Source organism: Schistocerca nitens, chromosome 4, assembly GCF_023898315.1.
Source record: "Schistocerca nitens isolate TAMUIC-IGC-003100 chromosome 4, iqSchNite1.1, whole genome shotgun sequence".
Lineage (NCBI taxonomy): Eukaryota > Metazoa > Arthropoda > Insecta > Orthoptera > Acrididae > Schistocerca > Schistocerca nitens.
The window spans coordinates 327,226,979-327,249,276 of NC_064617.1; the positions used below are offsets into that span (position 1 = coordinate 327,226,979).

Below are 22,298 nucleotides of genomic sequence, written 5' to 3' on the forward strand. Positions count from 1 at the left end.
CAGTCTCAGGCAACTAAAACCACGCTGTGAGCAGCAGCATCAATGCATGGTGGGAGTGGTGACTGGGTGGGGGTAAGGAGGAGGCTGGGGCAGGGAGGGGGAGGGATAGTATGGTGGGGGATGGTGGACAGTGAAACACTGTAGGTTAAGTTTAGACAGAGGGCAGGAGAGAATTGAGTGTGTGTGTGTGGGGGGGAGGGGGGGGAGGGGGGAGGGGGGGAGGGGGGAAAGTATCAGAAAAGGAAAGAAATAAAAAAGAAGAAAAGACTGGGTGTGGCAGTGGAATTACAGCTGTGTAGTGCTGGAATGGGAACAGGGAAGGGGGTGGGATGGTTGAGGACAGTGACTAAAGAAAGTTGAGGCCAGGAGGGTTGCGAGAATGTAGGATGTATTGCACGGAAAGTTCCCATCTGCGCAATTCAGAAAAGCTGGTGTTGGCGGAAGGATCTGTATGGCACAGGCTGCGAAGCAGCCATTGAAATGAAGGATCTTATGTTTGGGAGTGTGTTCAGCAACAGGGTGGTCCACTTGTTTCTTGGCCACAGTTTGGCAGTGGCCATTCATGCAGACAGACAGAGCTTCCTGATTATCATGCCTACATAGAATGCAGCACAGTGGTTGCAGCCTAGCTTGTAGACCACATGACTGGTTTCACAGGTAGCCCTGCCTTTGATGGGTAGGTGACATTAGTGGCCAGACTGGAGTACGTAGTGAGACTGCAGACGTGTGTGTGAACTGCATTTTGAAAACTTTAATTACGAGAGTCTTTTTGTTGTGCCTATCTGTGACTGAGCATCTCTGCTACATGGTGAGTAGCGACTTTCCTTCTCGTAATATTGTTACTTTCCTCAAATTAAGATGTATGTTTGATACTAGCTACTTGACTTCTTTTAGCAACAAATACCCACTTTGCCTCTGCTAATATGTTTCTTATATCCTCCTAGCTTCATCCATCGTGCATTATTTTACTTCTGAGGTAGTAGAATTCCTTCACTTCATATAATAGATAGCCCCCCAATTTTGATGTTAATTTTATCATTAATCTCGTTTCTCTTACTACTCATTGCTTTTTGCTTTTACCCTCAAACCATTTTTTATGCTCAGTAGACTGCTCAATGTCATTCAACAGATTGTGTAATTATTCCTCACCTGCACTGAGGACAGCAATGGCATGGGAAAATCTTAACCTTTTTAATCTCAGCACCTCTCTGGTCTCCCATTCTTAAAATCCCCCCTTGGTTCTTATATATATTGAATGATATAATACCTGCCTTTCCATACAGTTCATACCTATTTATCTGATAGCCATTTACTTGTCAAACTATTTTTAAGCCAACAAATACCTCGAAAGTTTCTTTATTTTTCTTAAATCTTGACTTCATTATAAAGTGCAACTGCCTCTCTTTTACCTTTATCTTTCTTAAAGCTAAATTGAACAATGGAAACTTCAGATTGGAATATAAACAATATTCCAATCAGAGCTGCCGATGGTAGCAGTTGTGTTTATGAGATGTGCTTGTTTGTGTGTAAGTATATGTGTTTTCTTGACTGAAGAAGCTGTGGCCGAAAGCTATAATGTGTAACAGTCTTTTCATTGTGCCTGTCTCCAACTTAATGGATTATCTTTACAGTGAGTAGCAATCTATCTTTTTGTAATGTTGTTAAATCTAAACTGATCGTTGTCTACCAGATCCTCAGGTTTCTTTGCCTGTTCTTCTGGATGTTATTCTTATAAGCAACTTGGATGCATGAGCTGTTATGCTGATCATGCGGTACAAAATTTTTTAGGCTTTTGTGGTCACTTGTTAATGTATTGCCTGCAGGTTTCTATATTGGGATCTTCAGCCAATGTTTGTTTAATGATTTTCCTGATGTTTTACCAGCATGGGTGGCTGGCATTGTCTAAGGTTCACCCTCCATACCTGGTGGAAAACTAGTTGAGTCCACAGTCAAAGATTATATGTACCTTTTGTGCCGTCATCTGAGATCATTTACCTGTGGTTCTCCCATTGTACCCTGCAAAAATTTTTTGCTGCCTCGCAGGAGTCTAGGATCAATTTACCTTGAGCCTTTCCTTTCCTTTTTGAAACTCTTGTCATGTTTCTAAAGTTCTATTAATTCCTGAACAAACAGGCATTGTAGCTCTTCTTCACAGCGAGAATCTATATGCTGGTGAATTTTATTACCTGGGCCAGTCTTAAACCATTTATGAGTGATCCTGGTATTGATGGATCATTCAGTCACTCCAACATGGACTACTCCACATGTACACAGTATGTGATTTATTTCCAAGATGCAAGTGGGTCATTTTTTACCTTTACTGATCTGAAAAATTCTCTGGTCTTGATTAGTTTTAGGAGTTTTTACACTATGTTTGCACGAGGTACAGCTGATTCTGTCCCTCACTCTGGGCACGTATGGCAGAAAGGCACTATCCAACATTTCTTCTTATGACATGTCACTTTGCCTCATGTTAGGTTTCATGATAATTCTTATGCAACTGGTGGAGTATCCATTTCTCCTCAGAATGCATTCCAGGTCTTGTATATTGAGTCTGAGATGCTGCAGTGATAATTCTTGTATTTGTCTGCCTTTTATATCTTCAGCATTATGTGGATGATATTCTTCTGCTAGTGTAATGGTATGTTTCTAGTTTCATAGATTCTACAAACTAACATGAATGATTGTTTGGTCTCCAATTCCTCAATGATTTAAGAAATTATGTGGGAATGTCGTGTATACCTTCTGGCTTGTTTGATCACAAGTCTCCCAATGCTCTGTGATATTCTAACTGAAAGAGATATTTGCACCTGCCCCCCCCCCTGCCCCCCCCCCAACCTCCCTACCATGTCTTCCAAATTGGCATCCATTTCTGTTTCTATCACATCAGCAGACAATTCTTCCCTCTAGTAGAGGCCCTCAATGTTCTCTTTCCACGTATCTACTCTCTCCTCGACATTTAATAGTGGAATTACCTTTTCAGTTTTAATGTTGAAAACTTTACTCCTAATTTTACCAAAAGATATTCTACCTTTTCAGTGTGCTGTCCTTCCAATTACATTTTCTTTTTGATTTTGTCACATTTTTCCTGTAGCCATTTTGCTTTACCTTCCTTCCAAGCAAACGTCTTTCTCTTGTGGTTCCTGAACATTGTTGTTGCAATTTCTAGCTGAAATTTATTGTAGTACTGAAGGAGTCTCTCTCCTCTTTCATTCCTAATACTGGCTGTTATTCCTTCCCCTACTACATTGTCCAAATCCCTCATGATTATCAAAATTTCATAAATATAAAAGCTCACAGCAGAAAGTGAAAATAGGAAAAGTAAGTTAATGTTTTGACATCCAGCAAATAATTGAGGACATAGATTGCAAATGCTACTCTGAGATGAATAGGTTGGCACAGGAGAGGAATTTGTGGCAGGTCACATCAAACCAGTCAGAAGAATGGTGACTAAAAAAAAGATGAAATCTTGAATATGTGACTGAAAACATGGCACATATGTGAAGAACAGTATTTTAATAATTTTCTTGAGATTCTATCAACTCTGTGGCAATTTTTCCTTTTGAGAGGTTTTATTACCATCTTAATGTCTTTGGCAGAGAATGGAGTAAATGTGATTGTTCTGTAAGCCTGTGGCACTGTTCCCTACTTGTATGCAACTCCTTTATCACTTAAATTGTCAATGCAAATCTCCCGAGGATGATAAACATGTTGGCTACCTAATATCTATCATTTATTATATGGCTGTTTTCTTAATAACTAAATCCTCAGAAACTTTAACTAGCCTCTCATTTCATTTTTAACTGTTTTAAATGCAGATTTATTGTTATTATCTCAATGGTTTATTTAATATATTTTACTCTGCATTGTTTTAATTTTTTTAATCAATTTCCTTAAGACAGCAGAGTATTACCAGCACCATGATATCAGCCCTATTCATTTTTGCTTATCCCTATCATTTCTTGTAATCTCTTTTCCTTGCATGTGCTATTTTGATTCCTTCTGTAATCCATGGCTTTTTGTGTCTTACTATACTCTGATTAAAATTACTTTGTGACTGACAGATTGCAATGAGGGGGACAGTGTTGCCAGTGCGAAGCCAGTCACACTTCACATGGTGCTGCATTTAACTTACAAAACAGGCAACACAGTAAGCATGTGGCACTTACAAAGGAACTATGATTGAATTGTGGCTTGCCCCCAACATTCAACTCACTGAAATGTCAATCACAAAGTAATTTTAACCCATGTATAGTGCCATACTTCATTGTTTTATTGAGAAAGCAACTGTTGAAGATCAACAGAAATCCATTTAGAAATAAATCACAACTTAGAATTGATATCTGTCACACTTTACCCACCATTTTAGGAAAGTTTCAATATCAGGAAATGCAGAAAGGCCTGCAGGGGACTGAAGCTTAGTACAGCACCTGGCAGTCATCTGACTACATAAACAATTTCTACTTATTGCATAGAAACAGAAGGAAGGATCACTTACTTAGTCTTCAATTGCAAAACTGCTGGAAAAACCACAACCTTTAAATATATGCGATTGTGCATCTGGATCAATTTAAAGTGTCTATGAATGTGCTGAATGCAATAAGTAAGGCTTGTCATAGAGGCTTTAGATTCTGAGTGTCAAACAATGGAAAATTCAGGCTGGAATAATGACAATATTATAAAAAGGCAGAGTGCTAATCATCATAGAGGAGATGGTGAGTCTCACACAGGCATAACAAAAAGACTGCTATACGTTTGAGCTTTCAGACAAAAGGCCATCTTCTAAAGTGGAAAACATACACACATTCATGCAAGCAGCTCACACACACATTACCACTGTTTCTGGCCACTGACATCAGACTGCGAGTAACTACACCTAATGGGAGTAGTAATCAGTGGGTGGTGGGGGAAAGGTGCAGGGGTAGGGATAGCAGGGTAGGTAGGGGTGAGGAGGGTGTAGTTCTATTTGTGGTAGCATGCAGGGACTTGGTGGGGACAGGATAAGGCTGCTAGGTGCAGTCAGAGGGTTTGGGGGGAGGAGGAGGAGAGAAGCAGAGGAGGAGAGAAAGACTAATGGGTGCATTGGTGGAATGAAAGGCTTTATAGTGGAGTGGAGTGGAGTGGGGACAGAGAAGGGGACAGGTGGGTGAAGGACAGGGAGTAGCAAAGGTTGAGGCCACGGTAGCTATGGCAAAGCAGGATATATTGCAGGAAGGGTTCCCACCTGCACAGTTCAGAAAATCTTGTTTTGGTAGGAAGGATACAGATGGCACAGTCTGTGAAGCAGTGCCTGAAGTGAAGCACATTGTATTGGGCAGCATGTTAAGCAACTGGATGGTATAGCTGTATCTTGGTCAGGGTTTTTCAGTGGCCATTCTACATCTACATCTACATTTATACTCCGCAAGCCACCCAACAGTGTGTGGCGGACGGCACTTTACGTGCCACTGTCATTACCTCCCTTTCCTGTTCTAGTCGCGTATGGTTCGCGGGAAGAACGACTGTCTGAAAACCTCCGTGCGCGCTCGAATCTCTCTAATTTTAGATTCTTGATCTCCTCAGGAGGTATAAGTAGGGGGAAGCAATATATTCGATACCTCATCCAGAAACGCACCCTCTCGAAACCTGGCGAGCAAGCTGCACCGCGATGCAGAGCGCCTCTCTTGCAGAGTCTGCCACTTGAGTTTGCTAAACATCTTTGTAACGCTATCACGGTTACCAGATAACCCTGTGACGAAACGCGCCACTCTTCTTTGGATCTTCTCTATGTCCTCCGTCAACCCGATCTGCTACGGATCCCACACTGATGAGCAATACTCAAGTATAGGTCGAACGAGTGTTTTGTAAGCCACCTCCTTTGTTGATGGACTACATTTTCTAAGGACTCTCCCAATGAATCTCAACCTGGTACCCGCCTTACCAACAATTAATTTTATATGATCATTCCACTTCAAATCGTTCCGCACGCATACTCCCAGATATTTTACAGAAGTAACTGCTACCAGTGTTTGTTCCGCTATCATATAATCATACAATAAAGGATCCTTCTTTCTATGTATTTGCAATACATTACATTTGTCTATGTTAAGGGACAGTTGCCACTCCCTGCACCAAGTGCCTATCCGCTGCAGATCTTCCTGCATTTCGCTACAATTTTCTAATGCTGCAACTTCTCTGTATACTACAGCATCATCCGCGAAAAGCCGCATGGAACTTCCGACACTATCTACTAGGTCATTTATATATATTGTGAAAAGCAATGGTCCCATAACACTCCCTGTGGCATGCCAGAGGTTACTTTAACGTCTGTAGACGTCTCTCCATTGAGAACAGCCACACAGCTGGTCTGATATTCTGTAGGCTCTTACTTTGTTTATCAGGCGACAGTGCGGAACTGTATCGAACGCCTTCCGGGAGTCAAGGAAAATAGCATCTACCTGAGAGCCTGTATCTAATATTTTCTGGGTCTCATGAACAAATAAAGCGAGTCAGGTCTCACACGATCGCTGTCTCCGGAATCCATGTTGATTCCTACAGAGTAGATTCTGGGTTTCCAAAAACGACATGATACTCGAGCAAAAAACATGTTCTAAAATTCTACAATAGATCGACGTCAGAGATATACTGTGTGTAGAATTCATGGGGACAGACAGCTTGCTGGTTGTCATGTCTACTTAGAAAGCACCACAGTGGTGTTAGCTTAGTTTGCAGATCACATGACCACTTTCAAAGACACCCTGCCTTTGTTGGGATGGGTGGCGCTTGTCACCAGACTGGAGTAGGTGGTGGTGGGAGGATGTATGGGACAGGTTTTGCATCCAGGTCTACCCTGGAACGACCATGAGGACATCTATCTCCATTTCTTCCAGAATCTCAACCATCTCCCCCATTCACTCCACCTGGTCCTCCTTAACCCAACAAGCCACCTTCCTTGATGTGCCCTCAGAGTCTTTCATGATGGCATCCAGATTCCTCAATGTTGACCTCCACCTCAAAAGATGACTACATCAGTAACTCCATCCATGTCAAAGCTACCAACCACCACCAATATCTCCACTTTAACAGCTCCCACCTGTTCCATACCCTTTCACACAGCCTAGCCACCTGTGGCCATAGCATCTATAGTGACGAGCAGTCCCTCTTCAAATATACCAAAGTTCTCACTGAGATCTTTACAGACTGAAATTACTCTCCCAGCCTTGTATAGAAACAGGCCTCCTGTGCCATACCTATCCAGTCACCTACCACCTCCCACTGTCTGCCAAAGAAGCACTCCCTTCATGACACAGTGACAACCAGAACTGGGGTGACTGACACACATTCTCTGCCATTGTTTCGACTACCACCCATCGTGCTGTGAAATTAGGAACATTCTCGCTACTATCCTTCCTACCCTTCCTGCAGTGGTATTCTGCACCCACTGAAATTATGCAATATCCTTGTCCGCCCCTGCTCCCAGCCCCTGCTCATATCCCCGCAATAGACCTAGATGCAAGATCTGTTCCATACATCCTCTCATCACCATCTATTCCTGTTCAGTCAAGGCATCGAAGGCAGAGCTATCAGTGAAAGCAGTCATGTGATCTACAAACTAAGCTGAAACCACTGTGCTACTTTCCACACGTGCATGACAACAAAAAGGTGTCTGTTCGCATGAATGGCCACTGACAAACTGTGGCCATGAGACAGTTGGATCACCCAGTTGCTGAATATGCTACCAAACACAACGTACTTCACTTCAGTGACAGCTTCATTCATAGCCTGTATGATCTGGATCCTTCTTACCAACACCACCTTTTCGGAATTGCAAAGGTGGGAAAGCTCCCTGCAATACAGCCTACATTCACATAGACCTCAAGCTTCATTAGTCCTTGTCCTTCACCCACCTATCCCTTTCCCTGCTTCCACTCCATCCCACTAACACCTTTCCATTCCACCAATGCACCCATTAGTCTTTTCCCCCTCCTTTACTTCTCGCCTTTTCTGCTGTCACTCCCCTCAAACATCCTGACTGAATCTAGCAGCCTACCCTTTCCCCACCACATCCCTGCATGCTCCCACAAGCAGCACTACATCGTCCCCCACCCTACCCTGCTATCTCTCCCCCTTCCTTCCCCAGCCTCTTCCTTATCACCACACATGAACTGTTCTCCCATGAGGCGCAGTTACCCACAGTTTGGTTTCAGTGTCCAGAGACTGTGGTCATATATGTGTGTGAGGTGTGTTTATATAAACATGAGTGTGTTTTCTACTTTATAAGAAGATCTTTTGGCTGAAGGCATGAATTTATAGCAGTCTTTTTTGTTGTGCCTGTCTGCAACTCACCATCTCCTCCACATGGTGAGTAGCAGTCTATGCTTTTCATGATTCGGATTTCCACATGTATGTACAAAACATGAAGTGGTTGAGTAATTGGCTTAGGTCCTCCATCACTGTTACATTGCAGTGGTGCTTTTGCCATGATTTGAGAACCTCTGCATGTACACTACCGCTCAGTAATTTTAATACGCCCTGGCGTTTCAGATTTACAACACAAATCAAACGTTATTTCTCACAAAATATATTAACTTCCACATATATAATACAATCACAATCATTATATTTTACTTTCATCAAAGTATCCTCCTTTGGCTTTAATGTCTGCCTCACAAACTCGAGGCATGCGTTCAATCAGTTTTTGTAGGTATTGTGAATCTATATGATTCCACCCATCCTTAACAATATTCCAGAGATGTTCCTTGCTGGATATATAACTTCCCTGATACGTCTGTCCATTTCATCCCAGACCGTTTCAATGGGATTACAATCGGGGCTTTGGGACGGCCATACCATATCATTCAGTACTTTCCGTTTTTCCTTTGACGCAATGTAGTTCGTACAGTATGCCAACCGATGTTTTGTGTCATTATCCTGTTGCAAGGTGAACCCTTTCCCTAGTAAGCACAATCCACTTCATATTGCATGATACTGAAGTATGCAGTGGTACTCCTTCTGATCCATACATCCTTCTATTTTCACAATGTCGCCAACTCTATCAAAACATCCCCAAACCATAATAGAACCTCCACCATGTTTAACTGTAGGTAGAACACACTGCTGGGCTACTCTTTCCCCTACAAATCGGTGAACAAATATTCTCCTTCTGGTTCCAAAAATCTCGAACTTCATTTCATCAGTGAATAACACCTTTGTCCCCTCTTCCAATGTTCAATTATGATGTTTACTAGCCCATTCAATTCTCTTCTGTTTATTTATGGGCCTTAGAAGGGGTTTTCTTGCTGTGACACATCCTTTCAAGCCGGCTTCAGTCAGTCTCCTTTTTACTGTTGCAACAGATATTGTTGTCGTGTTCATTTCTACCAATTCTGCATGAATTTGGGGCCTGTTTTGAATCTATTTCTCTTACTGGTAATTCTGATATATGTATCATCACTTTTAGTTGTTTTACAAGTTTGTCCTGATTGTGGTAGGTCCTTATTGCTATCTGTTGTCTTCTGGTGGTGAAGGGTGTGTTGCACTCCCCCTATAGATACCCTACACTGTTTCGCAATTTGGCGAATAGATAAACCTGCTTGGCTAAGTGCTACAATTGCAGCATGTTCTTCTATGGATATCTCCACTCTTGGAGCCATGCTAGGATCTCATCCATAGCAGGGTCAGCATAGGACAGAAAACAAGTCTTGATTGTAAAGGTCTGAAAAAGGAAATTGGCTGTATTCTTTTCAATGGAACTGTCTTCTGTTTACTTTAAGTGACATACGGAAATTACGGGAAATATAAATTTGGGTCTTCGGACAAAGATTTGAACTTCAGTTCTCCCAAGTGCCAGTCAAGTGTCTTAACCACTGTGCTGCATCACATAGTTCAGTTTTTGGAGAAAGATGGATTCAGGTGACAGATTTTGAGAGGAACCAAATGTTCTGAACAGCTGCTGGAGCTCACATTGGACAGCTGATGGAAGAGTAAGGAAGGGAGGAGGTATCACAATCATGAGATATATAAACAACATTGTTCTACCTCTACATCTAAGTGATTACTCTGCTATTCATAAGAAAGTGCCTGGCAGAGGGTTCAATGAACCACCTTCAAGCTGTCTCTCTACCATTTCACTCTCGAATGGCGCACAGGAAATATGAGCACTTAAATTTTTCTGTGTGAGCCCTGATTTCTCTTATATTATCATGACGATCATATAGGTGGGTGCCAACAGAATGTTTTCATAATCAGAGGAGAAAACTGGTGATCAAAATTTCATGAGAAGATCCTGTTGCAATGAAAAACGCCTTTGTTTAAATGATCGCCACTCCAATTCATGTTTCATGTCTGTTACACCATCTCCCCTATTTTGTAATAATACAAAACGAGCTGCCCTTCTTTGAACTTTTTTGATGTCATCTGTCACTCACACCTGATGCGGAACCAACACTGCACAGCAATACTTCAGAATAAGACTGACAAGTGTGATGTAACCAGTCTCTTAAGTAGACCTGTTGCACATTCTAAGTGTTCAGCCAATGAATCACAGTCTTTGGTTTGTTCAACCCACAACATTATCTATGTGATCATTCCAATTTAGGTTATTTGTAATCGTAATCCCTAAGTATTTAGTTCAATTTACAGCCTTCAGATTTGTGTGACTGATCGTGTAATCGAAATTTAGTGGATTTCCTTTAGTACTCATGTGAATAACTTCACACTTTTCTTTATTCAGGGTCAATTTCCACTTTTTGCACCATTCAGATATCTTATTTAAATCATTTTGCAATTCGTTTCGGTCATCTGATGATTTTACAAGATGGTAAATGACAGCATCATCTGCAAACAATCTAAGAGGGCTACTGAGATTGTTTTCTATGTCATTAATATAGATCAAGAACAATAGAGGGCCTATAACACTTCCTTGGGGAACACCGGATATTAATTCTGTTTTACTTGATGACTTTCCATCTATTACTACGAACTGCGACCTTTCTGAGAGGAAATCATGAATCCAGTCGCACAACTGAGATGATATTCCATAGGCATGCAGTTTGTCAACAAATCGTTTTCTTCAAGGCATGAAATGAAATGAGTGTATGGCATCATTGGCCGGAAGACCCCATCTGAGGAAGTTCAGCCACCAAGTGCAAGTCTTATTTCAGTCAACACCACATTGGGCAACTTGCACGCCAGTGATGAGGATGAAATGATGATGAGGACAGCACAGCACCCAGTCCCTGAGCGGAGAAAATTTCCAACCTGGTCGGGAATTGAACCCCTGTCCATTTTCATGGGAGGCGAGCACTTTACCACCCAGCTAAGCAGGCAATTCATAATGTTCGAACACAGTATATGTTATAAAACCCTACTGCAAATCAACGTTAGTGATATGGGCCTGTAATTCAGTGGATTACTCCTATTTCCATTTTTGGGTATTGGTGTGACTTGAGCAATTTTCCAGTCTTTAGGTATGGATCTTTCTGTGAGCGAGCGGTTAGTTGTATGTAATTGCTAAATATGGAGCTATTGTATTGGTATACTCTGAAAGGAACCTGCCTGGTATACAATCTTGACTGGAGGCCTTGCGTTTATTAAGTGATTTAAGCTGCACCAAGGATATCTACTTCTACGTTTCTCATCTTGGCAGTTGTTCTTGACTAGAATTCAGGAATACTTAATTCATTTTATTTGATGAAGGAGTTTTGGAAAACTGTGTTTAATAACTCTGCTTAAGTGGTACTGTCATCAGTGTCTTCATCGTTGTTATCGTGTAGTGAAGGTATTGATTGCGTCTTGCCGCTGGTGTGCTTTATGTATGACCAGAATCTCTCTGGGTTTCCTGCCAGATTCCGAGACAGAATTTCCTTGTGGAAATTATTTAAAGCATCTCATACTGAAGTATGTGCTATATTTCAAACTTCAGCAAAACTTTGCCAATCTTAGGGATTTTGTATTCTTTTAAATTTGGCATGCTTTTTTGGTTGCTTCTGCAACAGTGAGTGATCTGATCCATTTTGTGTACCATGGGGGATCAGTACCATCACTTATTAATTTATGTGGTATATATCTCTCAGTTGCCATTGATACTATCTCTTTGAAATGATTCCATTTCTATTCTTACATGATCAGATCGATAGGAGTGGAGACTGTTATCTTAAAAAGGCTTTAAGAGCATTTTTGTCAGATTTTTTAAATACATATACTTTGCGTTTGTTTTTGATGATTGTGGGTGTTATGGTATTCAGCCTAGCAGCAACTGCCTTGTGGTCACTAATCCCTGTATCCAACATGATACTCCCTATCTGTCCAGGATTATTTGTTGCGAAGAGGTGTAGTATGCTTTTGCAACCATTTATGCTTCGAGTGGGCTCATAAACTAATTATTCAAAATAATTTTCTGAGAAAGCATTCAGTACAATTTCGGATGACATTTTATGCCTGCTGCTGGCTTTAAACATATAATTTTTCCAGCATATCGAGGGTAGATTGAAGTCACCACCAACTATAATCGTAAAAGTGGGGTACCTACTTGAAATGAGACTCAAGTTTTCTTTGAAATGTTCAGCAACTATATCTCCTGAGTTGCGGGTTGATAAAACAATACAATTAATAGTTTAGTCCGATTGTCAAGTATAACCTCTACCCATACTACAGGGTGTTTATAAATGAATAACAGGGTTTTAATGCTTTACAATATTTATTATATTAAACTTACAGTTATGAATGATATGTCAAATGAAAGAGCAACACAAACAGTTTTACCAAGAACCTTATAAATGTTCAATGTGAGCACCATTTGTCACACGACGCACATCAAGTCTATAGCTGAGTTCCTCCCAAACATCGATAAGTGTGTCTTCAGTGATTGTAGCAATAGCTGCTTCAATCCAGTTTCTTAATTCAGGGAGGCCTGCTGGTAGTGGAGGCACATACACATGATCCTTGATGAAGCCCCAAAGGAAAAAATAGCATGGTGTTGGGGCCTTTGAGGCCTATCCAGCGCTTGGGTACAGTGAAACTCAATCAATCGCGTACTTTGCTATGCCAGTGAGGTGGCATTTATAAGGTTCTTGGTAAAACAGTTTGAGTTGCTCTTTCATTTGACGTATCATTCATAACTGTAAGATTAATTAATAATAATAAAAACTAGTTTGTACCTTTGTAGATTTTAGAAAGGCTTATGACTCAGTGGGTCGTGAATCTCTTTTCCAAATTGTGAAAGAAGAAGGCCTGGATCCTAAAACCACGGCAATTATCAGAGACACGCTAACTGGTACAAAATCAAAAGTAAAGTTCAGAGGAGAAATTTCAGAATCCTTTGAAATAAAAACAGGCGTGAGGCAAGGTGATGGACTCTCTCCATTGCTATTTAACTGCGTTCTAGAAAAAGTAATACAAGAGTGGCGCGAACGAAAATTGGAGTTCAAAATTGACCAACCAGTGAAATTAGGACGAACAAATATTCGAATAGACTGTTTGGCCTTTGCAGACGACTTGGTTATTCTAACGCAGGACATCCAAATTGCTCAGAAACAAATAGAAATCCTTAAAGAAACAGCAGAAAGAGTAGGTCTCCAAATCTCATTTGAAAAAACACAGTATATGACTAGCAACAAACTGGCACCCAAACTTTTGGAAACTAAGTATGGAAAAATCAAAAGAGTCTCACAATTCAAATATTTAGGTGAAACAATCTCAGAGACTGGTCTAGAAAAAATTGGAAATGAAATTCGTTGTCAAAAGATGGAGACAGCTTTTAGACTTACAAAAGACATCTACAACAAAAAATGTCTCTCGAGGTACTCTAAATTGAGACATTACAACACAGTCATAAAACCAGAGTGCCTTTATGGGGCTGAAACGCTAATTTTAAACAGAAAAAAGGACATTCAAGAAATCCAAAAAAGAGAAAGAAAAGTAATCAGAAAAATTCTAGGTCCAAAATATACTGAAGAAGGAACATACAGGCTAAGAGCAAATAGTGAAATTCAACAATACACCAGCATATATTCAGATATGAAAAAACGCAGATTAAAATTTTATGGGCATATTAAAAGAATGGATGCTACCAGACTAACTAAACAAGTAGTGGAATTCTACGAAAATCGAAGTAAAGCTAAATTTGAGACAATAAAATGGATTGCTGCTATAAAAGAGGACATGAAAGAGGCAGATATAAAACAAGATGAAATTCAAGACAGAAAATTATTTAGGCAAAAAATTCATGACTGGGTAGTTGGTCAAGCTGAAAAACCAAAGAAAACTGGAACCACATGGTCTGATGAAAGGAAAAGAGCTCATTCCGAGAGAATGAAAACAATTTGGGCAGAGAGAAAGTCTAAAAGAAAATAACTGAATGCCCCGTGATTGTACTTCGCGTGGTCCAGTAGGGCCCAAACGTGAATAATAATAATATAATAAAGTGTTAAAGCCCCGATATTCATTTATAAACACCCTGTATTTCGCATGAACTATCTACTTCAATTTCACTAAAAGGTAAACTACTTCTGACAGAAATAAATACTCCACCACCAACTGTATTTAATCTATCCTTTCTGAACACTTTTAGGTTGTTTGAAAAAATTTCATCTGAACTTATTTCCGACTTTAGTGAGCTTTCCATACCTATAACTATTTGAGCTTCAGTGCTTTCTATTAGGGCTTGGACCTCTTGTTCTTTCCCCCACAGCTATTAAAATTTACAGCTACAATACCAATTGTTTCTACAGCTATCTTACTGTGTTTTACTTGCCCCCTTTTAGGTGGACACCCTTTATGTAGTTTCCTGGGACCCTCTAACCTAAAAAACCGCCCAGTCCCTTCCACACAGCCCCTGCTACCTGTGTGTAGTGGTCTCCTGATCTATTAAGTGGAACCCGGAAACCCACCACCTGATGGCGCAAGTCAAGGAATCTGCAGCCTACAAGGCCACAGAACCACCCAAGACTCTGATTCAGACCCTCCACTCGGCTTTGCACCAAAGGATCACAGTCAGTTCTATCGATGATGCTGCAGATTGTGAGGTCCGCCTTAATCTGGCAAGCAAGACTCGCAGTCATTTCCGCTAGCCGATCCAATGCGACACACGTCATTGGCACTGACATGAGCCACCACCTGCAGTTCGCTGCACCCTGTACTCTTCATGGCATCCGGAAGCACCCTTTCCACATCTGTAATGACTCCTCTCAGTATGCACACAGAGTGCACACTGGTTTCCTTCCCCTCCTTGGCAGTCATGTTCCTAAGGGGGCCCATTACACACCTAATGTTGGAATTCCCAACTACAAGAGGGATGGGCATGAAGGGAAGAGGACAGATACGAAGTGGCACAGAAAGAATACCAGGTACAGGATAATATAATTATCTAATGTGTTTGGGAAGACTGGTGAGGAGTGGTAGCTAGAGGGAGTACTGCTGAGAAATGTGCATAGGTGATAATAAATTCAGTTGGGAAGAGCATATCTTAGAACTGCCAAAAACTATAGGCTCAGTGAAAAAGAGAGCGGGATGTCAACACATGTAGAACACGCTGCTGCCTGCAGCCATGATCAAACAGAGCACAGGCAGGATGCAATGATCCAGTTGTTGAATAGTGCTTGTTTTGAATGAGTCAGCTTCTTTACAATACACATGAGTAGTAGTTCTATGCTCACTGCTTGCTTCTATTTGCACACTCTTTGGGATAGCAAAGAAAGTGATTGTATGATATTAATACTAAACGAGAAGACTATGATGAATTTCACTGTCTTTGCAAGGAACTGTAGTTTTGTTAGACCACTTCTCAGTTAATCTCATATGTCTCATGAAGTACTTCAAACATTATTCAAGCTCACTGAATTAAAAATCTTGACTACCTTTAATTGTGCACCATTAATCATCTAGTGAAGATATACAAAGGGAAAATCTTTAAGACAGTGAACAATTTTTTAAAATGATCCACTAGAATGATACTGTACTGTTACTCTGTAAAGGCCTAATCTTTGCATGGAATTGACAACTTTAAATTTCATGCAAGAATATTAATATAACTGAGCTGTTTTTTTACAAAAAAATATTCACATACTAGTATGTATTATGCAAATATATGGAATAAATTAATGACTGTTTGATTCAGACTTGCAAGTTGCTGCCTTTTTTGAGATATATTTGTATTCAGTATGACATGTGTTGTACAAAATTATGTTTGCATGATCCAATTTACTTAATCTTGTGGTCTCTTCTGACATTTCCTTCAGTTGTCCACACTCGTCCATCATGGTCTCTGTAGGAAATCACAATCTGCCAGGTGCCCATTGTTAGCAAGAGAAACTAGCATGGGCAACTGCCTCTTGTTTGACCAGGACAATGCCACAGTGAGCAACACAGTGACTGTGGTGGTCTGTGACCATTGTCATCACAGTTTGCCTGGTTTCTCTTTCACCAAGTCTTAATGAAATTTTTATTTCAAAATAAATGTCAGACATGGGTCATATAAAGATTTAAAAAAGCTGGCAAACCAACTGAAGTTTTCCAAAGTCTAAAAGCGTGTAACATTAATTATTTGTGGTGTCGTTTCAAGAACATCCTTCAGATGCCTGTTCAGGGGACAAAAACTACTGAATCACACTATATTTATTTCTTAATGACATTTCTCATAAATAATATATATTTTTTCTAAGTCAACAGCTCAGTTAATTGACTCAATATTAGAAGTAAGAATAATTTACTTAAAGAATTATGGTCAAGAACTTTTGTCCAGAACAGTCTCCATCTTTCAGGAACATACATTTTCAATAACTTGCCACTAGCCATAAAAAGATCAGTTACTATTATGGCACAATTTAAGAGTCATGAGGACTTACTCATGACCAACTTCTACTCCACTGAAGAATTTCTTACAAGAGCCAACTGATGTTTATATTGTTAATAATATCAAATAAAATGTTATGTAAAATCTGATTTTTGTGCATCTTCATTGCTGTATTGTGATCTGTCTGAGTAATGAAGCACTCTCTCTGTATAATGATGTGTGGCTAGAATAACTGGAGAACGATCTTTAGCACTCCACTGAGTACACATTTACATGTTTGTTAAATGTTTGGTATTAATTTTTAAATCAAAACATGTTTCAGAATTTTTGATAACTTTTCAGCCATGAGGACCATTTTATTTAGCATCTGTGGAAGGAACATTAACATAATGTACAAGGATTGTTCAATAAATAATGTCCCACAATTTTTTCTCAGAATGCATTATTGCTAACAATACCAAATAACACTTCTTTTAAATGTACTATTTTAGTCCCTCTTACACTCTATGGCCCCTATGTATAGGACCATGAATTCCCTGTCGGTAGAAGCTCTTGCCCGTGGATGTAATATGTTTTATTGCATAAATTACTCTCTTATTACCTTCAAAATGTGTCCCACTTAGCAAATCCTTAAGTGGTCCAAGTGGGTGGAAGCCTAAGAATGCCAGGTCTGGGTTACAGAGTGGATGAGAGCAGTTAGGTCCAACCCAATTTGGTGATGTGATCCTGAGTGCTGCGACTAATGTGTGGACGTGCACTGTCATGCTGAAGGAAGATTTGTTTTGCATTCATGTCAGACCAAACACATCAAAAATGGTTCTTGAGTTTGTTCACAGCTTCACAGATGTCACTGAATTAATGGTTCATCTTTTTGGCAACACATCCATGAGAATGATACCATCACTATCCCAAAAGACTGTTATCATGACTTTGCAGCAGAGGAAGCTGCCCTGAATTTATTCACTTTTGGTGATTGTGGGTGGTATCACTACAGTGCCTTCTTTTTGTTTGTGACTCAAAGTGATGCACTCAGGTTTCACTAGCTATAATGATCCATGACACAAAGACCTCTCCATTGGCCTCAAAATGCTTCAACAGTTCAGATGAAATGCTTTTTCTTTGAATCTCGTGGTCTGTTGTGAATATTTGTGCAACCCATCTGTTGTGTGCATTTTTGCAGCCCATATTGAGTACACCTTTATATGTGTGAGAAACACAAGAGTCTCAATCACTGCACACACATTTCTAATTCTCACCAACAGCTGAGGAGTCAATTGTTGAGTTCTGATGTGCAGCTCAACACAAGTAATGATATCATGTGGTTTACCATGTTGGGAGCAGTGGCTGTGATAGGGTGACCCAAATGAGGTTGATCACAGGGCTAAGTGCACTTCTTGACACTTAAATTCTCTTTACCCATTTCCCAAAAGCACTTTCATCAACTGTATCATTTCTATTATTGCATTATCCTGCATAACTACTCATTTATGGATGTTCACCACAACTCTCTCTCTCTCTCTCTCTCTCTCTCTCCCCGCCCCCCCCCCCCCCTCTATCTACATACCTACCTGTCTGTCTGTCTAAAGGTGGAATGGGTGATTTAATATGAGAATCTAAGTTCAATATCAGTGTAATTAATTAATTGAGCAAAAGGCAATTTAAACAGAGAAAGAGATACTTTTAATGAAATGTATACAAGTAATTATTGTGGACTCAAATGGATGAGAGACCAATCACAATAGCATTATCCTGCACAAGTACTCATTACTTTCTAAAGCACTACAATACATAACCATTAATTTTCATATTTATAGATGTGTGTCTTTCTGCAGTATCTGGTTTGCTGTAGTAGTATTATTTTCTTATTAAGAAGAATATTATCACGAAGAATGCAATTAATAAACCTGTCTTATTTTGATGGAAAAAGCTGACTATTAAAAAAAAAAAAATCCTCTTTCTGTCTCTAATCCTCAGAACTCTTACATTTTGCTGTGGTCTACCAAAATTATATCCTCATTCATTGGCAGTAATTTATTTCACATTTTTACGACACCAGAGTATCCTACTGATTCTAGTATGCCAGATATTATATTTCACCATTGACTCTATTATTGGAAGCACCAATTTGTAGGATTTACAGATAAATACAAAGTAAAATTATTATACCTGGTCAGGATCCAGCTGGGGGCATGAATCTCCACATTGTTCATACATGACAGCAGCACCATCTGGGTCACATACAAACTGCACGACAGGGGGTCGGGCATCCAGATGTCTTACAGTAGGTATAGTATTCAGAAGAGCATAAAAAATTGCCCCCAGTAATGCAGTGGCAGCCAGGAGAACTCGTATAGTCTGCCCTCGAGGTCCACCCAATCTATCAGCGAGTGGACAGGCAAGTAGTGGGCCTAGGAGAGCCACAAGAGCAGACACCACCGATACAACTCGTGATTCAAACAATGTCAGTCCAACTGCTTCCATATGCAGTGGCAAGAAGGGAAAGAGGCTTCCAAGTCCTGCAACAAATGTTTTTCATTTATGGATACAATCATCATTTACCAAATGTCTATATATAGAAGCGATTTTTAACTAAAACTCATGGTGTACTTATTAAGGAATATTTCTAAAATTGTTAATTACATGTATGGTGGCAATGAAATTTTAGCTTCTGTGAACAAGAATACTAAGGTACAGTGATGTGTATTGCATGAGGTAAGTAAAATCTGTTTAAATTCTGGTGGTTGAGGTTTATACAGAACCAAGATATGTCAGTAACGGATGATTTACTGTTGAAATACAACCATTAATTATTAATGCAGTGGCAGTACTCTGAGCTGGATTACAAACATACAACTAGTGTTTTACCTAGCAGTGGTGAAGGACCGTGTTGATCATGCTACATCATATGATGACATTAATCCTGTTAACCATTATGTTGTTTTCAACATGGAACACACGTGTCTTCAACAAATTTCATATTTTACTTTTTTTAGTTTTCATGATCAGTCATAAATGCACAGCACTTTACATTCACCCATTGCAAAAATTTACTTACAAAACTCTTATTTTTTACTGAAGAAACAATTATTTCAAACTAAGCAAAACAGTTGCTCCTGACAAGGATTTTTTTAAACTAACGAGTTAGAAAAGTAAATCCTTATGCAGTAATCAGAGTCCTAAATATCACTTAATATTTCATTTATCACAAAGTCACACCCAGCAAAATATATCACCAGTCAAGCAATCAAATTCCTGTCAACAAGTTCTCTACTTTTAGATATTACAAACGCCTTAAATTTTCAATTCGATGATTTTTGCCAGTATTATTAGTTACTTTCACCCATTCCAATATTTATAGATATGTCAAACTGACAAGTTTGGAAAATTTAGAGAGCTCTAAAAAAAAAAAAAAAAAAAAAGACATCCTTTGTCTATCTGAGCACCATATAACTACAGAAGAGAGAAATATAGAATCTGTAGTAAACAGCACACAGAAGTGTGTGCTTGTGAATTAATACTGTAAAATACTACAATTTTAACTGTAACTTATATAGATCCCAACTAGAAAATTCTGAAGTGTTTATGGAGCATGTGGATCTTTACCATGCTCTATTTGATTTTTGAAAATAGAGTGTAACTGGGTAGACAGAAAATCTTCTCACCAAGCTGATGGCAGGAGAACACACACATGCAAAGGTTAAGGAAATTTGCAAGCTTTCGGAGCCAGTGACTCCGTCTTCTGGCAGCGGGCTGAAAGGAAACGAAGAGGGACAAAGAAAATGAAGAAAGGAATAGTTACTGAGGAGAAATGCTGAGACTGAAGAAATTAACATAAATTAAGGTTAGGTGGGTGGCAAGAACCAAGGACATGTTGTTATGCCAGTTCCCACCTGCAGAGTGCTGAGAATCGATGGTCTGGGGGAAGAATCCAGATGGTACATGCAGTGAAAAAGGCACTGAAGTCATGACTGTCTTGTTGTATAACATGCTCTGCAACAGAATTTTGTGTGTTGCCAGAGTACACATTATAGCTACTGTCCATTCAACCTGACTGACTGATAACTCAGTGGTTGTCATACCGATGTGAAAAGCTGCACAGTGTTTACATAACAGTTGGTACACAACATGTGTCATTTCATAAGTGGCTCTCCCTTTGATAGAGTATGTTCTGCCAATTACAAGTTTGGTATAGGTGGTGGTAGGAGGGTGCACAGGACAGAGGTAGCAGCCAAAGTGTAGGAAAATAGTTGCAGAAACAGCATAGGATCAATGGTATTGCAGTGGCTGAAGGGGAAGGGGAGGGGGGAACAAAAAGCTGTTCTAGGTTGCTGGGAAAAATTTCTGACAGAATGGAGCACATTTCTGAGCATTATTATCCTAACATCAACCCTGAAATGACGTCCATTCTGCCAGACATTTTGCCCAACATACCTAGGATAGTTTTTCATTTCGCCTTTCCCCTCTCCTCAATATCCTGGTAAGAACCTATGCTTCCTCTGCACCCATTTCACGACACTATGGCTCCTACCTGTGACTGTCCCCACTGTAAGTCATGCCCTGTGCACCCTCCTTCCAATACCCACACCAGCCCTGTAATTGGCAGAAACTACACTATCAAAAGGAGAACCACTTGTGAAATGCTATGCCATGTGCCAGTTATTACGTAAACACTGTTCAGCCTTTCACAATAGCATGACTACCACCAAGTTATCAGTCAGCATGAATGGACATAGACAGAAGATGTACACTGACAACACACAATATCCTGTTGCAGAGCATGTTCTACAATGTGACGGCCATTACTTCCATGTCTGTTTCACCATATATGCCATCCGTATTCTTCGCTCAGACACTAGATTCTCAGAACTCTGCAGATGGTAACTGTCCTTGGTTCCCGCCATCCACCTAGCCTTTTTTTATATTAATTTCTTCAGTCTCGGCATTTATTCTCAGTAACTATTCCTGTCTTCACACACTTTTAGTCTCCTATATCTTTTACTTTCTGACCAGTCTATTTTTCCCTGAACACCCCCCCCCCCTCCCCTCCCGCCTATCACATACAATGCACTTAGCTTTCTGCTCTTATCAACTCTTGCAAGATGTTTTGTCAGTAACCTCTGTCTTGTTTTCAAATCTCATCCAGTGCAGTCACCAGCAATCAGTCTTTCTTTCTTGTCCCATCCAGTATGTCTTCCCTGACCTGTGGTTCTGAATGACTTTTCTGAACTCTCCCCAGTTCCTAAACCTCACCAGTCCTTTTCCTTTGTTACTCTTCATTTTCCTTCTGCCTGGAGATGGAGTCACTGGCTCAAAAAGCTTGCAAATTTCTTAACCTTTATATGTGTGTTTTCTTCAGCTGCTGCTTGGTGAGCAGATTTTCTGTCAGTCAAGTTACATTATAATACTATACTATCTGTCAGACAACAGCAAACAGTTAATAATCTGTGGCAGTTTCAATGTATATTTTCTAATGGATTCTGATAGGAGAAATGATCTGGAAACCTTATTTGGATCTGATAATTTGATCCCA

General features: G+C 40.0%; 1 protein-coding gene across 1 annotated transcript in view; it reads right to left on the reverse strand.

The window, feature by feature from the left end:
• LOC126253485 (uncharacterized) overlaps positions 1 to 22,298 on the reverse strand; it is a 314,750-nt gene that overhangs the window by 52,716 nt on the left and 239,736 nt on the right. The window contains exon 4 of the mRNA XM_049954857.1: positions 18,935 to 19,284. Within this exon, the coding sequence (XP_049810814.1) occupies positions 18,935 to 19,284 (350 nt within the window). The remainder of the gene's footprint in view (positions 1 to 18,934; positions 19,285 to 22,298) is intronic.